Genomic DNA, 18,382 nt, shown 5'->3' with positions numbered 1-18,382 from the left:
TGCAAACTAGGAGCCATAACTGAAACTCCTAACGATGTGGACATCCTACAAAAGGGCCTCACTGAGACAGATGCCTGGTGTCAAAGACATGGTCTCAAGCTCAATGCCAAAAAGTGCATTGTCATCCCCTTTGGTAAAAATTCTGTACCCATGAACTACCACATAGGTGGTAGTCTACTTAACACCGAAAGTGTGATAAGAGACCTTGGGACACAGGTGGACAGTAGTCTCTCCTTTGATAATCACATCGCCAAAGTGGTCAGGAAATCCTTCTACATGGCACACCTCATCACAAAAGGTTTCTCAACCAGAAAAAAAGAGGTCATTGTTCCCCTCTACTCATCACTGATTAGAACCATTATAGAGTACACCGCCCCTTTTGTTATGTACCTCACAAGACATCTACAACAACTGGAAAGGCCGCAAAAATACCTCACAAAGAGGATTACTGGCCTCAAACAGATGCCTTACGCAGACCATCTAAAAAAACTCCAGCTTTACTCCGTCGCATATCGCCTACTCAGAGGCGATCTCTGCCTAACATACAAAGCTATGTCAAACCCAGAGCTGTTGGACATGCTCCACTTAAAGAAATCCCAATCGCTCCGAGCTACACGCTCTAGGGACCTAAACCTTGTCACCACAATAAACAGAATATGCTGGAGGGATAGATTCCTGTCCCAGAGACTTTGCATACTCTGGAACAGACTAACTATCTATGTCAAACAGAGCTCCTCATTAGCACTCTTCAAGAAAAATCTTGATGATTGGATGGGTAATAGGAAATTCACCCTGGGGATCACTTCTGTGGTTCTGCTTGACAGGGGCACAGGAAAATAACTTTCTTGGGTGGCGAAAGCCAGGGTACATTTTTGGCTAGGCTTGTATAGGCCCTATGAACCTATGAAAAAGCAAGATCTTCCAAAACTACAATTTCAAGCCCCCTACCAATAGTTTTCCACAGAAGAAAAAAAACATTGATTAAAACAGACCAAAATTATTTTTCCACAGTTTTTCCACAAAAGTATTTGCCAAGGAAAAATCACTTGAAACTAATAACTTTCCATAAAAAAAGACAATTACTTAAAAAAAAAGAAGTTGAATGATTTCCCCAGCATGTACTTGTCTGTCAAACCTTGAGGGAACTCTAGCCATCCATCAAGTTCTACAAAGCCTGCAGGGAGAGTGCACTTTAGCATCAAGAAAGTTCTGAAGCTTTGGCACCCTAAACTCAACTTTTATGCATCGCTCCTCAAGCTCCACAGTGGTTAGAGAGTATGGAAGGTGCCATGAAGCTTTGAAGACTGGCATGTAGTCATATCCTGGGCAGGATATGACTCATACAGTTCACGCTACTACAACCATGATCTAATGTTGAACCTCTGACTTCTCTAAAGTAGTATAGCCTCATAATTAGTATACATATATATTTCAGGTGGAAGTGAGAGGGTACAACCTATCACAATGGAGTGCAGTGGAGCAAAAAAATACCGCATGCTGTTTTTATTACTCTGAAAGTTTCACGTCTGTGTATGTTAATGGCTTTCCTTACAATAATACAGTATATGAATTGATTTTATTTGACAGATCACTTAAATTATCTATTTTGAAAATAAAATAAACATCACTGAAATAAAGAAGTTATGTCTTACCATAACGTTCCATGTGCATTGTTCTTACACACGGGTTCGGAGACGATCCTCTGCTCCGAGTCGGCCACATCACAAGCTCTGCATCTAAGAGAAGCTCGAGACTCAGTATGTATCCCATGATCCTCCCTGCTATACCTCAGATCTAGTTTGCAAGAAACTATCTCGCTCTAATGTCAACTGTATCTAACGCCTACGCAATCACACATCAAGCAATGAGACACTGGAACTACCACACATATATGTGTACGGATAGAATGCCACCTAACAATGAGAGGATATTGTAACTCTTTCAGGAATAGACCAACCAAACTCTAGTCATACCAGTTCTTCCAGAACGTGGTGGGGGAAGGAGGAAGGGGATGTAAGAACAAAGGCGAGATGAACAATGCACATGGAACGTTATGGTAAGACATAACTTCTTTACGTGACATTGTTCAATCTCGCCGTTTGTTCTTACACATGGGAAGCACCCCTAGCTCCATTACCCTGGGTGACTCACGGAAGAACGTTCCTGAGCACAGTGGAACCAAAGGAAGTCCTGTCTTTAGAGGCCTTGTCCACCTTGTAATGTGTGATAAATGTATGAGGCTTAGCCCACGTAGCTACTGCACAAATAGTGTCCAACGGTAATCGAGCTGCATGGGCTAAAGAAGTAGAAATGGCCCTAGTAGAATGAGCCTTAGGTTTTAAAGGTAGTGGTTGATTAGCAGCTGAATGAACAAAATTGATGCACTCTGATAGCCACTTGGATAAGGTACCCTTTGATACTGCCATGCCTTTCCTACTGTCTGCGAATGACACAAACAGCTGATCAGACTTTCTGTAAACTTTAGTTCTGTCTAGATAAAATCTCAGTTGCCTATGCACATCCACTTTGTGCAACATGTATTCCAGTTTATTTGAATGTTTTTTGAAAAACGTAGGGAGTTCTAAAGATTGGTTAATATTTAACACAGAACAGACTTTGGGGAGAAACGATGGGCTTGTGCGTAAAGAAACTCTGTCTGGATGGAAAATCATGTAAGGTGGTCTCACTGACAAGGCCTGTAGCTCCGAAATTCTTTGAGCTGAGGTAACAGCAATAAGAAAAAGGGTCTTCCATGACAAAAACTTAAGTGGACACGATGACGCAGGTTCGAAGGGCGCTAGCATAAGCTGGGACAACATCAAGTTTAGGTTCCATGGGAAAATTGGCTCTCGAATGGGTGGGCGAAGATGGAAAGTACCCTTCATGAAGGCCTTACAAAGCCTGTGGGACATAATAGTAGAACCACCTTCACCTACATGTTAGTTAGATATGGCCGCTAACTGTACTCTTATGGTAGATGTAGAAGCCCCTTCATGAAAAAGAATGGATAAGAACTCCAATATTTTGTGTATCGGGGCTACCAGGGGATCAATACCATGATCTGATGCCCAACACACAAAGCGCTTCCATTTGCTCCTGTATAGCTTTCTGGTGGAGGCTGTATGAGAAAAAATTAGAATGTGTTGTACTGCAGAGGACAAAAGGTTCGACCTGGCTAAACAGGGAAGCGGAGCAGCCAAGCTGTCAATTTGGGGGATTGAAGGGATGGATGAGGAACTCCCGACGAGTGAGTCAATAGGTCTGGCACTGGGTCCAGAATCCAAGGTTCCTCTATCTGATGGGACTGAAGGAAGGGAAACCAGATCTGTCGAGGCCAAAATGGTGCTATGAGGATGATCGCCCTGTCCAGGTTCCTGGCTTTCTGAAGAAATTTGGGTATCAGAGGAACAGGGGGAAATGCGTACAGGAGACCCAGGGGCCAATCGTGCACTAGAACATCCCTGGGGACTGTCCACGGAGGGGGAAGTAGGGCAAAGTAGCTTCTGCATTTGGCATTCAAGGGGGATGCAAATAGATCACAGCAAGGCTGGCCCCATCTGCGGAAAATCTTTTACGCTACTTGAATTTTCAGGGACCACTTGTGTGGTAACAGGATGGCTCTGCTCAACCTGTCCGCAATGACATTGGATGATCCCGGGATGTGCGTTGCTATCAGAAAGTGACCTGTGGACGCTGCCCATTGCCAAATTCTCAGGGCCTCTCTGCATAACGGGTAAGATCTGGTTCCACCTTGCTTGTTTATGTACCAGACCACTGACATATTGTCCGTCTGAACTGCTATTGTTCCCAGAGGCAAAGATTTGTGAAAGTGTTGCAATGCCAGAAACACTGCTCTCAACTCCAGGACATTGATGTGCAGATTGTACTCTGTTTTGGACCATTCTCCTTGGACTGTTCTTCCCTGAAAAAGCCCCCCCCCCTATCAGGGAAGCGTCCGTGGTTATGGTGGCTGTAGGGCTGGGCAGGACAAAGGAACGACCTATTGTCAGATCTTGACTGTTCATCCACCATCGAAGATCCCGCTTGCAAGACTCCGTGATCAATATGTTGTGTGTCAAGGGAAGTTCCTGAAACGACCACTGGGCGAAGAGCAGCCACTGTAGGACCCTCATATGCATTCTGCCCAGAGGAACTGCAATAAGAGAAGCCGTCATGAGGCCTAGGACTTTCAACACTTGCGCGGTGGGGACTTTTCTGCTCTGTAGAAGAATAGCGATCTGATCACTGAGAGTTGACACCCATATCAGGGGAAGCTTTAACACCATTGCTGTTGAATCCAACTCTGCCCCTTTAAATGAGATACGCTGTGAGGGCGATAAGGTAGACTTTTCGAAGTTGACTGAAAGTCCTAAATGGGATCAGAGGTTGAGTGTGTAGTCCCTGGCTTGTACAAGATGATGCTCGGTGGTAGCGGTAAGGAGCCAGTCGTCCAGATACGGAAACACCCAGAATCCTAGTCGCCTCAGGTGAGACGCTACTACTGCCATGCATTTGGTGAACACCCTGGGGGCTGAGATGAGACCAAAGGGCAGTGCCCGAAATTGGAAATGACTGGCTCCCAGCCGGAAGCACAGGTAATCTCTGGACGCTCTGGCCATTTTGATGTGGTAGCATGCGTCCTGAAGATCTACTGAGCACATCCATTCGTCCTTCTGTATAAAGGGAAGGATCGATTGTAGCGTGACCATCCAGAACTTCTCCTTCCTCACGAAGGAGTTGAGTTTGCTGAGATCCAATATTGGTCTCCAGTCCCCTGTCTTTTTCGGAACTAAAAAGAACCTTGAGTAAGTTTCGGATCCTCTTTGGTCCGCCGGGACTGGTTGGATGACTTTTTTCGAGCAGCTTTGTAATTTCTACGTCTGCTGGATTTTGCAGATGGGGTGGAACATCTGGAAATCTCTTTTGTGCGGGGGGAATGGACATAAAAGGAATGCTGTATCCTCTGGTTACTATGCTTTGCACCCAAGAATCTGAGGTAAGGTTTAGCCAGGCCTCCGGGTACAAAGCCTCCAGAATAGGACAGTCGGGCCTCCACTCAGGAGTGCTGGAAGGGCTTGACAGGGACAGTATCCCTGTCGCCCTGACGCTGCGGACCTCCTCTGCCGCCTGGGCGGCCTCTTCCATTTCTCCCCCCCCCTCTGCCTCTGGAGGGGGCATCACTCTGTGCAGCCTGGTAAGATCCCTGAGTCTTATGGAACCACATTTTTCCGCCTCGTTGCTCTTTGGGGTATGGTCTAGTCGGAGCGGAAAAATGGACCCCTACGGCAGACAGGGTCTTACCTTCTAGCTCGCACCGAGTAAGAGTCTCCTTTACTTTGGGCCCAAACAAGGTGGCACCATCAAAGGGGGTGTTGGCAAAGGAAGACTTAAAGGCTTCTGCAAAGGAGCACAGCTGCATCCAGGATTGTCTACGTAGAGCAATCGCTGAGGCTGCAGCCCTACTCGAACCTTCGGCTGCATACGAGATGAGCCTCATGGACGAGTGGACTATTGAAGTGAGGGTGTTGAGTTGTGCTGTCACTTTGTCCGTGACAGCAGCATCTGTGTTACCCTGGAGGGTATTTCCCAACTCTTTAACAAGATCCCTCAGAAGTCGCGTAAAATGCGTCAGGTAGTTCAGCGAACGAATGGAAAAGGTTGCTGAGCTAAATACGCGCTTCCCATACCTGTCCATAGTCCTAGAATCCTTATTAGGAGGATGGACAGAGGAAGATGCTTCGGACATTTCCTTTTTCGTGGCTGCTGCTACCACCATAGCATCGACTGGGACTCCTTTGGTAAGACAAGTCTTGTCCTGGGGGGCAGTAATGTACTTGTTCGGTCTCCGAGGTACTGGTTCCACTGTGTCTGGTGTCTCCCACGCCCTTCGAGTTATCAGGTCCATTAGCTCGTCGAAGGGCGGGGTCACCCAGGAGGTAGAAGTTTGAGTCCCAAACGCCTTCAGCAACACCGATTCGTCTTCAGTGGGGGCAAGTGACTGCCAATCACCCCTCAGTCTTAAGATTTCCAGGATGTCAGCAAATGAGACATCTTCAGAGGGGGAACGTGGGGACCCCTCTGCCTCATCCAAATTGGTGTCAGATGTTAGAGATTCCTGTGGGGAATCAATGTGCCTCCTCTTGCACAAGCTTTTCCTTGGAACCTCATCAGAGGGGGGCATCTGGCGAAGCCTCTGAGGAACAGGGGACACCCTCTAGGGCTAGCTGAGGTGTTGGGACTCTACGCTTGGGAGGGATCGCGGGTACAGAAGTAGGACGCGGCCCTTTAGGGGAAAGAGAAGATGACTCGGATGACATAGATGTCTTCTCAGACAAGACCTTCCTCATAAGATCAAAAGCCCCCGACACCTGGGCTGAGGAATCCTCCGGATCCGAAGAACCGGGAAGCCTCCCCGACACCAGGACCAGGGGGTCCGACCCAGAAGACGGAGCCGAATGGATCTGCGCGGAGGCCCCGAGGGGGAGAGTCGGGACCGAAAACTCGGTACGGCTTTCGACCCCGGAACCAAAGTGAGACCGTCGGCTCCGCGACTCCTCGATAGGCTCCAAAGGCGTTGAGGTCAGCGGTGCCAATCGCACAGTGGAAGGCTTCGGCACCGAGGGTTCCACTATCATCAGTTCATCTTCTCCCGGCTCCGAAGACTGGATAGGTCTCAAAGGAGGATCCGTCGGAGACACAGGGAGGGCTTCCAGTTTCGACACCAATTGGGATGAAACTGCAATCAGCTTGGACAGAGCCATGTTCTCCATAAGCTTCTGTACCACACGGTCCACGTCAGTTTCGGATAAAGGCCTAGAAGAACGGGTCGAAGGGGCGGAAGACCTCACCGATTGAAGAATCGACGGTGGAGGCAGCTCCGACACCGGTTCCAAGACCTGGGGCTCGATCAAAGGTAACCGTTCGATACCTGGCCCCGAGGTCTGTGGAGCCGGCGAACGAACTTTGGAAGAGGTGCTCGGAGCCGAGGACCTGGGCTCCGACACCTTGGACGTCTTCGACCCCTTCGAAGACCTAGAAGTTTGGTCAGCCTTCTCCAAGGCTTCCAAAAAGTCTGGCTTGATTAAGCCTCTGTCTATCAGCTTTCTGCACCTCTCCATCATGACCCTTCCACTGAAGGAGTGGCAAATAGAACAATCCTCCTGCAGGTGGAGAGGGCCAAGACAGTAGACGCAGGAAGCATGATTGTCGGTGATGGACATCTTTTGTCCACACTGGCACCTTTTAAATCCGGATTTAGCCTTTTCAGACATATCAGCCATAAAACACTTGTCAAGCACGGAAAGAATTAGCTAACAACACTAAACCTAGGTTACTATCCTAATAACTATGAAATATATCTAAAGATTATAAGTGAATATGAAAAAACAGCACACGATAATATGTCAAATACTATGAAAAAAGTTTATAAAAGTTCTACAGACAACTAACTGCCAGAGCCCTGACAGGAAATTTTTAGGCCTAAGCCCTAAGAATATCTATATAAATTCTCTAAAGGTAACAAACCCTATTTAAATATGCACACACACAGTAAACCTGGTTAAATATATATAAAGAGAAAAGATTAAAGAACTAAATTATTGAAAAAAAATAGAAATTTTTTACTGGCCCGAGCTCTCTCGATGCGATCAGCTGCAGCGGCAAACTAGATCTGAGGTATAGCAGGGAGGATCATGGGATACATACTGAGTCTCGAGCTTCTCTTAGATGCAGAGCTTGTGATGCGGCCGACTCGGAGCCGAGGATCGGCTCCAAACCCATGTGTAAGAACAAACGGCGAGATTGAACAATGTCACATTAACTCTTTGACATTCTTCCATATGCAATCTGTGTAGCAGGTATGGAGCCTATTAGCAACAACATCTGTAAGCTGAGATAAGCAGAAGCTATGAATTACCCTTGCAAACTGCTATTATGTAACACTAAATCTTTTAATTTTTTTTTATCATGTCATTTAACATTGTGGAAAGCTATTATTGCATGACTACATACTAGCAGTATCTTACTATTAAGTTTATTAAAGTTCTTGAATATCGGCAATATCTTATTATATAAACGTCTTAAATGTCTTGTTTATGACAAGCCTTTCCTGAATTTATGGATGTCTACCAGATGTGTTTGTAACTCAGTGTTTATAAATCAGTCATAAAAAAAAAACATACAGGCATAACTACAACCTTTAGACTGCAGTAATAGCCTTAGGCTTACATCAAGTGACTCCAGCTTCTTAATCAGAAGAATACTTCTAAACTAATGATTATTTCCTTTTCAGCCCGTGGCAATGGGTCACTAGGTCTTACTCCTGCTAGTGTGAAATGCAACATTTCTTTACAGTTGTCATATGTCAATGTTGCAAGTTACTTTAAACTCAAGATGTATTTTTTGAACATTTTTTTTTCAATTAAAAATGCAGAATTGTCAATGTATCTCTGCAAGCCTTTTCTCCACTTGCTAAAAAAAAGTTCATTTTGCAAATGTGGCCTCTGGGGGGTGCAGAGTAATCTTGTAAGGATTCAACTGATATCCACAAACAAAAATACACTTACCCAGCATTTGTCCGAGCAGCTCACCTCCTTTCTCAGAGAATTCATTGTGACTCAAATCCAGCTCCTTGATTCTGTAATTAAACTAAGAGAAAACACAGAGCTTTCAGACTTCACATAATAAAATGGAGAACAGAAACTGACATTTGAAAAGTAAACTTAGTCTGTACCTTATTATACTGTACAAAATGATGCATGCAGTGTGCATGAAAGTGGAGTTGTGTAAGAACTTGCCATAACAATAGATGTCAAACTGATCACTGTTGCAGTATAACTAACTGATGGGATATTCTGCAAAGGATAGCCATATATCCAGCCAGTGTAACAAAACCTGTGTGCCTTCCTCGTGCCATACATTTCATGCATGACCTAAGGGTAAAGAGCTAGGTAGTAAACAATGGATATATGGGCATGAATAATCTTAGGACTTTCTTGATTCAGACCAGAGGAATGGAAACTGAAGCAGATGAGGAAGTAAACTATACACAAAAACACAAGTTATACATATGCCAACAGGAAGAAGGGAAGACCTGCTCATCTAGGACAAGGATAAGAGAAGAACTCAACAAGGGGAAAGAAGAGTGGGATGGAATACTGCAAACGTGATCATTTGGACATTCACTGTTATGTTAAGTTCTTACACAACTGTACTATATACATCGTTGGATCACTGTTGCAGTATTGTTAATTAAAGGGAAGACATCCAAATCTGCCCAAACAGAGGCGAATGTACACTGAGAAGAAGAACTGGGGTCTAACATTCCTTCAAGGATGGACCTTTCAAATCCAGCTCTAGCCTTGGAAAAATCAGTCTTATAAAGGCTTGTAAAACTGGGGACAGAAGACAATGTTTTTGCTTCTTAAATACATTTAGAATACAAACCTTTGAAGCTCCAGAGGAGGTGACAGCTCTAGTGGAATGGGCTTTAACAAGATTTGGAAGCTATTTCCTATGAAAGGAGTAACAAAAGTAAATAGAAGAAATTCATATAGAGAGTATCTGTTTTGATTCTTGATAACCTAACTTTTTGTCCTGAATGGAAACAAAATTTGGACAGATTTTCTGCTGTTTTGGTTTTGTCAAGGTAAAACCTGAGTAGTCAGTGGATATCTCAGAAACAGGCGAGTCTTGCTCCTTTGTTTTGATGAAATGGAAAAAGGTGGGGAGGTTAATGGACTGATTCGAGAAAAGCATACCTCATGTACCTTATTATGAGGAATGTACCTCATTTGGGGTCTTAAAAAAGTTCATGTTCCTTGAAGTTCCACATTGAAAGGGTTCATTACACATTCAGTGTGAGGAATTTTTTAACTGATATCCATGGTAAAAAGAAATTAATCATATTAATTCATTAAAATATCTTTTTTTATAAGTAAAACCATCACAGTTTAACCATCCTATGACATTACTAGTTGAAGCTGTTAAGAAGTCGTTAGTATGTGCTCCACATTTTGCCCATTTGTCCCACATTACGAGAGCTAGTGTTCCTCATTTTGGAGATGGAAGGTTGAGAGCTATGAAGGCAAGGTCATTTACTACCTTAGACATAGAGGAAGGGTTAACTCCTAAGGGTTATCCTGTCTTTATGAAAGATAAGAAAAGGTAGAGAAGACACATGAGCTTGCAGTTCTGAAATTCTCTTGGTTTGAAGTCAGAGCTACAGTCTTCCAAGTACAAAATTTATGAAAAGTGGACAGGCAAACTCAATTGGCAAAACTTCTTCCAAAACATAGTTCAAGTCCTAAGTAGGAACAGCTCTTCTTGGTGGGCTGATGTGCAGGACAGGTTTCAAAACAAAGGGCAGACAAGCAGAGATGACTGATAATATGCTTCAATGGAAGACAATGCCAGACCAGAATTGAGCAGTCCAGACAATTAAGAAAGAATATCAGGAATACCAGTTTGAGAAGGGTTCTGTTTCTTCTGGCACCAAACAGAAAACATTTTCCATTTAGAAACATAAAATGTCTTTATAGCAGATTTTCCAGTTTCCTGTAGCATGTTATTTAAACTATGAAAATACTCTGACTTGGTTGCTCTGTCCTGATAAAAAAGGATAGTGGTCTTGGGTGTGCACCTGTTGATCCACTACAGTCCTGGAGGAAGAGGTCAAGGGTGACCTTGAAAAAGGCCTGGTCATCCCTAAGCTGGACCTCAGACTTGGGTGGGGTCTTTAAAAAGCTGCATTCAGTCTCCGGTGGGTCTTTAAAAGACCTGGGTCAGGGTGGCCTTGAAAAAGACCTGATAGTCCTTATGCCAGACCTCAGACATAGGGGTCTTTAAAAAGACCGAGTTCAGCCTCCGGTGGGTCTACAGAACAGACCTGGATCAGACCTTGGACCTGGTAGCTGTGGTAGTATGGGGTCTTTAAAAGGACTGGCATTTTCTTGCGATAATGTATCCGCTTATACCTTTTAATAGCGGGGTCTTTAAAAAGACCTAGATCAGTCTAGTATAGAAAGCAGACAAAGTTAAGAAGAGGTCTAAGCTTAGACTAGTACTGGACTACTGTAGTGCCTGAGTCTATAGCCTGTCTACATGAGGTCTTTAAAGAGACTGTGACCAGACAAGTGCGCCACACCAAAGTTGAGGCAAAGTAATGTAAATGGTCTCTGAAAAGACCGGTTATCAGCTTTTTGAGGAGCATGAAAAAATATACAGACACGTTCAGTCTATGTAGAAATACTCCTTTATTTATGGAATTGTCCAAAGCATTTTCCAGAATGAATGAGCTGATGTTAAGCAGCGGTATTTATACTTAAAAAAAGGGGGGGGTGTCAAGTGTGCTCCAATTGGGTGGGTGTAACCTTTAATAGGGATTGGTGTGCCATGACAAGCCCAAAGATGGAGGGCCCACCCCTTGGCTTTCTTGTGTTCATAATGGTTTTAATTTTTATTTTTTTTATTTTTTAAAAAACACGGTCAAAGCAAAGTTGCAAAAGTTTTTCCCAACAGATCATTAAATCCGTTGTAGAAATATCCTAAATTGAGTTACATTGGATTAAAACAAGTTGCGACTAAATTAAGATTATGGTTAAAGCCTTTTTAAGGAAAAATACAATAAAATCTCTGGGGTTTATAGAGGGCTTTTCATCCGAAGACTTCCTCAGGGACAATTCAGAAGGAGATGTAGAGCAGAGCAACTTAGCAACTTAAGTAGTAAAAATTATTTCAGGTAAAGGGGACAGGAGGACTGGCGGTGTGGAAGTACTTAGAATGTTTGGCGTGGGTGTTTAAGATGGCAAGGTGGGACTGAGTGATCTGGGGAATGCATGTGGAAAGCCGAGGGTGGGTTAGCCAAGCACATGAGAATGAACTGGGTAGAAAGCAGCAGTGAAACACCAAGTTAGAAAGCATTAAGAATGGAAAATAATAAATAAAATTAAAATAATAAGAAGGGAGGAAAACCATGTGGAGCTAGTGGGTAGAAGAAGGGAAGTGGTGGGCCTAGAAAGTGGGATCCTAAAAATGTGTGGAAACACACACAAACTGAACAGAAATGTAGAAATGATTAATGTTAAGTGAATGTGAGGGCCGAATGGGTCTGTGGAAAAAATATGGGGTGGAGGAACAATTAACACGGGAGTGAGGACACGAGTGTAGAGAGCCTGTATCAAGTGGCGGAGGAACTTAAAGAAAACCATGATGGTAAATGTGGGGGGGGGCAAAAGAGACATATATGCAACAAAAGGGCAATTTTAAGTGTAACGAGTGATTATCTGAGAGGCAAAAAGAAGACTGCAGGGTACAAGCAAAAGGTATTAAGAGATGTGGAGGGACTGAGTGGAATAAAAAAGAAAAAAGGGGATTGGTGTGGCTAGTAGAGATTCAGAGGAGTTTAGCGTAAGCAGGGGCCACGTGTTTGTGGGTGTGTGCATGAAAACTAAAGCTGGATGAAGCATGAATGCAGAAGTGTAAGGGTTGGCTGGGGAAAGCAGATATAAAAGATGATACAGGAGTAAAAAAAGGAAGAATTAGAAAAGCTGTGGAAAGTAAGCCGCATCATAGAGACCTTTACCAATGAATATAAAACATTTTCAACTTGAGTGAATAATTATAGTTATGTACTTACCATAACTTGGTATCTGTGTTATCTGTAGTCACCATTCATCACGTTAGGGTCTTGGATCCGCTATCAGATCTGAGCCGGCATGCACAGACAAACAGCTTAGCTCAAGTTCCTCCCCTCCTATGATGCTCTACTGCCTCCGAACCCCTCAGATCGAGTTTACATAAGGAAAGAAGACAAACTAAAAACCACTCACAGCAATACAGGACCACCATAATCCAGCTAATCTCTCAGGAAGGGGGCTGGAGGGTGGGATCGTGATGAATGGTGACCACAGATAACACAGATGCCAAGTTATGATAAGTACATAACTATAAATCTGATGTTGTCTTAGTCACCACTCCTCACGTTAGGGTCAGAGCCCCCAGCTACCTAAATCCTGGGAGGCCTCAAGGAAGGACATGCCAAACAACCGGGGAGCTAATGGAAGCCCTTCCTCTAGAAACCAAATCCAACTTATAGTGGGAAATGAACATGTGAGGAGAAGACCACGTTGTTGCTGCACATATATCATCTAAGGATTGATGGTCTGCAAATGCAGTTGAGGTAGACACTGCCCTCATGGAATGAGCCTTTATTGGCGCAGATAAGAGAACACCTTCTGAAGAATAAATTAAGGAAATACATTGCGAAATCCAGCGGGAGACAGTGATTTTCGAAATTCCTCTGCCCTTTCTGATCATAGAAAAGGCTACAAACAACTGGTCTGATCATTTAAATTCCTTAGTCCTATGCAGATAGAAATGAAGTTGATGATGAACATCCAAGGTGTGCAGGATGTATTCCTCTTTATTGGCATAGTTAGGGTAGTTAGGGAAAAATACTGGAAGATGAATACATTGATTAAGATTTGCTATTGAAGCCACTTAGGCATAAAGGATGGATCTGGTTTCAGAGACACTCTGTCTCTATGGAAAATTAAGTAGGGTGGCTTAATTTTAAGAGCTTGCAGCTCTGAGACTTTATTCAACAAAGTTACTACCACCAAAAGAGCAGTCTTCCATGAAAGGAATTTGATATCACAAGATGCCACCATTTTGAAGGATGGTTTTGTGAATGCCTGCAGCACCAATGCCAAATCCCACAGAGGAGATGGATGCTTAACAGGGGGTCACAAAAGAAAAACACCTTTTAAAAAGGCCTAGCAGAGACAAGAAGAAAAGGAAGAATCATCACTAAGATGAAAATTAGAAATTGCTGCCAATTGAACCTTGATCGTGGAAAACCTGGCCCCTTCCTTAAAAAGAGAAGTCAAAAAGAGAAGGATCTCAGGAATGGAAGCTGAAAAGGGGTCCACATTCTTATTCTTTCAGGGAAGAGTTAAGACAGGCACTGGGTGGCAGTGAAGAATTACCAAATAGCTGGGTAACTACAGCAGACCTAGTAAGGGAGACTGCTAGAAAGGTGCTTGGTATGATATCTGGACAGAGGAAGAATGACAAGGAGACATGGTGGTGGAATGAGGAAGTACAGGACAGTATACAGAGAAAGAGGTTGGCAAAGAAGAAGTGGGATTGTCAGAGAGATGAAGAAAGTAGACAGGAGTATAAGGAGATGAGGTGCATGGCAAAGAGAGGTGGCATAGACTAAGGATAAGGCATATGAAGAGTTGTATGAAAGGTTGGACACTAAGGAAGGAGAAAAGGACCTGTACCGATTGGCTAGACAGAGGGACCGAGCTAGTAAAGATGTGCAGCAGGTAAAGGTGATAAAGGATAATGAGGGAAACATACTTAAAAGCGAGGAGAGTGTGTTGAGCAGATGGAAAGAGTACTTTGAGGGGTTGATGAATGAAGAGAATGAGAGTGAGAGAAGGTTGGATGATGTAGGGATAGTGAATCATGAAGTGCAATGGATTAGCAAGGAGGAAGTAAGGATAGCTATGAAGAGGATGAAGAATGGAAAGGCTGTTGGTCCAGATGACATACCTGTGGAAGCATGGAGGTGTTTAGGTGAAATGGCAGTGGAGTTTTTAACCAGATTGTTTAATGAAATTTTGGAAAGTGAAAGGATGCCTGAGGAATGGAGAAAAAGTGTTTTGGTACCGAATTTTAAGAATAAGGGTGATGTGCAGAGCTGTAGTAACTACAGAGGGATTAAATTGATCAGTCACAGCATGAAGTTATGGGAAAGAGTAGTGGAAACCAGGTTAAGAAGGGATGTGATGATTAGTGATCAGCAGTATGGTTTTGTGCCAGGAAAGAGCACTACAGATGCAATGTTTGCTCTGAGAGAAGTACAGAGAAGGTCAGAAGGAGTTGCATTGTGTTTTTGTAGACTTAGAGAAAGCATATGACAGGGTGCCTAGAGAGGAGCTGTGGTATTGTATGAGGAAGTCGGGAGTGTCAGAGAAGTATGTAAGAGTGGTACAGTATATGTACGAGGGTAGTGTGACAGCGGTGAGGTCTGCAGTGGGAGTGATGGATACGTTTAAGGTGGAGGTGGGATTACGTCAAGGATCAGCTCTGAGCCCTTTCTTATTTGCAATGGTGATGGGCAGGTTGACAGATGAAATCAGACAGGAGTCCCAGTGGACTATGATGTTTGCAGATGACATTGTGATCTGTAGTGAGTAGGGAACAGGTGGAGAAGACCCTGGAGATATGGAGATATGCTCTAGAGAGAAGAGTAATGAAGGTCAGCAGGACTAAGACAGAATATATGTGTGTGAATGAGAGGGAGGATAGAGGAATGGTGAGGTGGCGAAGGTGGATGAGTTTAAATACTTGGGATCAATAGTTCAGAGTAATGGTGAGTGTGGAAGAGAGGTGAAGAAGAGAGTACAGGCAGGATGGAGTGGGTGGAGAAGAGTGTCAGGAGTGATTTGTAACAGATGAGTACCAGTAAGAGTGAAAGGGAAGGTCTACAAGAGTGTAGAGGGACCAGCTATGTTACATGAGTTGGAGATAGTGGCATTGCCAAAAAGGCAGGAGTTAGAGCTGGATGTGGCAGAGTTAAAGATGTTAAGATTTGCACTGGGTGTGACGAGGGTGGACAGGATTAGGAATAAGTATATTAGAGGGTAAGCCCAGGTTGGAAGGTTTGGAGACAAAGCCAGAGAGGTAAGATTACGTTGGTTTGGACATTTGCTGAGGAGGGATGCTGAGTATATTGGGAAAAAGATGCCAAGGATGAAGCTACCAGGTAACAGGAAAAGAGGAAGGCCTAAGATAAGGTTTATGGATGTGTTGAGAGAAGACATGCAGGTGGTTGGTGTGACAGAGCAAGATGCAGAGAACAGGAAGAAATGGAAACAGATGATCTGCTGTGCCGACCCCTAATGGGAACAGCCAAAAGAAGATGATTATTATTCTTTACCCAAATAGAAAATCTCTTCCATTTACTGATACATACCTTCCTAGTGGAAGACCTCTTGGAAGCAAGGATAATATCCTTTACGGGTGAGGCTAGCCTGGGCTTAGCCAAAATCACTGGAAGTGGACATACCATGCTGTCAACCACAGGGTCTGAAGATACAGAAGCAGAAGCAGAGATGGATGAAATATACGATCCAGAATTGGATCGAGCACCCAGGGTGGGAGCATAGAAGGGGGAATGACACCTGCCGAGGCCAGAAGGGGGCAATAAGGAGCAGTTGTCTGTTGAGGCGTCTGGCTTTCTGAATTACTCTGGGAATCAAAGGCAAGGGTGAAAAGGCATACAGGAGACCCAGAGGACAATTATGAGTGAGCACATCCCTGGGGGATTCCTCCTCTGGGGGGATCAATACAAAGAAATTGCTGAATTTGTGGTTGAGAGGAAATGAAAACAGATAGCAGCTCAGATATCCCCACCGATGGAAAATCTGTTGCACTACCACTGGATTCAGGGACCACTCGTGAGGGGTCAGAATATCCCTGCTTAATTTGTCCACCAATACACTGGATGCTCCAGGAATGTGCGGTGCAATGAGAAAGTGCCCCATGGACATCGCCCATTCCTAAACCCTCATGGCCTCATGACAAAGCAGATAAGAACATGTACCCCCTTGCTTGTTTATATACCAAACAATCGCCATGTTGTCTGATAGAACTGCAATCATTTCCCGAGGGGGGCAATCCTAAAAGGATTGCAATGACAGAAGGACTGCTCTCATCTCCAGAACGTTGATGTGTAGTTTGGTCTCTGACAGTGACCGCGTCCCCTGGACTGTCTTTCCCTGGAAATGCCCCCCCACCCTAGTAGGGAAGCATTTGAGGTGACCATGGCCGTGGCAACCGGTGGAGAGAACGACCTGCCTGCTAAGAGGTCCAGTGAGAGAATCCACCACAAAAGATGCTTTCGACACACTGGGGTGAGATGAATGGTAAATAACAGGGGATACAGAAATGCTGACCACTGAACTGCAAGGGTCCACTGAAGAACTCTCATGTGGTACTAGGCCATTGGAACTAAATAAATGGCAACCATCATGGACCTTAGAGCCCTGAGAATGTGCGAAGCCGGATGACATGTTTGCTCCAGCAGAACTTGAACCTGGGAGTGAATTAGAGACACACGGCTAAGAGGAAGGGCTGCGATCTGAGTGGTGGTATCCAACAGATTGCCTATGAACTCCAGACATTGGGTAATAATCAAGGAAGACTGAGCCATGTTTACCATAATCCCAAACTAATGGAACAGGGAAAGTAAGGTCGAATGTTGTCCAGTAGTTGCTGCTTTGTAGGGGCTGTTAGGAGCCAATCGTCCAAATAGGGAAACACCTGGATTCCCTGCAGCCGGAGATGAGCTACCACCACTGCCATGCATTTGGTGAACACCCGGGGGGGCTGAGGTGAGACCAAAGGGCAGGGCCCTGAACTGAAAGTGATCAGCTCCCAAGCGAAAGCAGAGAAACCTTCTGGACCGCTGAGCCATCTTTATATAGTAGTATGCGTTCTGAAGGCCCACTGAGCATATCCAGTCATTGCTGTGCAAAAGGGGCACAATCGACTGCACAGTGACCATCTGAAACATCGACTTCTGTACGAACAGGTTCATACGACTGAGGTCCAGAATAGGACGTAGGTCCCCTGTTCTCTTTGGAACTAAAAAGAAGCGGAAATAAGTTCCGGATTCTCACTGCCCTGCAGGGACCTTTTGTATGTCTCTTTTTTTGAAGAAGTTTTGCAACCTCATGTCAAGCCAACTCTTTCTGACTGGGTGGCACATCCAGAAGAGTTCTGGTTTTTGGAGGGTGGGGACTTCCAAAAAAGGAATGCAATAGTCCCTGGATATAATGGTTAGCACCCAGTGATCATTTGTAATGAATGCCCAGGCTAGAGGGTGCAAAGATAACTGACCCCTGACTGTCTCCAGGAAAGGGCAGTCAGCCAACGTCTCAAGGATGCTGAAAGGTTTTCTCAGAGAAGGGCTCCCTGGATCCGTTATTCTGCAGGCTTCCTCTGCCCCTGGGTCGATGTCTGCTGTTGAAACCTCTTTCCCATCACCTGGAAGAGGAATCATCCTGAACATCCTGGAAGAAATATCATGCCTTCCGAAATCATATTTTCTTATTTCCCTTCTGGGTCTTAGAAAAGGACCTTTCAGGGTCAGAAAATCTGATCCCAACAGCTGACAACATCTTCCCTTTCTGTTCACTGTGGGCAACATCTCTTTCACGCTGGGACCAAAGAGTGTGGAACCATCAAAGGGGGCATTGATAAACAACATCTTGAAGGCCTCTTCAAACCCACTTAGGTGCAGCCAGGCATGACGCCTAATGGTGATGCCTGAATCCGCCGCTTGTGAGGACACTTCCACAGCATTAGA

General features: G+C 44.5%; 1 protein-coding gene across 1 annotated transcript in view; it reads right to left on the bottom strand.

Annotated features, from left to right (window-relative positions):
• Positions 1-18,382, bottom strand: part of LOC122803781 (leucine-rich repeat-containing protein 74A-like) — a 1,499,916-nt gene that overhangs the window by 621,089 nt on the left and 860,445 nt on the right. The window contains exon 6 of the mRNA XM_044073469.1: positions 8,565-8,646. Within this exon, the coding sequence (XP_043929404.1) occupies positions 8,565-8,646 (82 nt within the window). The remainder of the gene's footprint in view (positions 1-8,564; positions 8,647-18,382) is intronic.

The sequence above is a fragment of the Protopterus annectens genome, chromosome 6.part0 (assembly GCF_019279795.1).
Source record: "Protopterus annectens isolate FY-2018-M chromosome 6.part0, PAN1.0, whole genome shotgun sequence".
Classification (NCBI taxonomy): Eukaryota; Metazoa; Chordata; order Ceratodontiformes; family Protopteridae; genus Protopterus; species Protopterus annectens.
The sequence above is the reverse complement of the archived record's forward strand: the minus strand, read 5'-3'. Positions and strand labels throughout refer to the sequence as shown.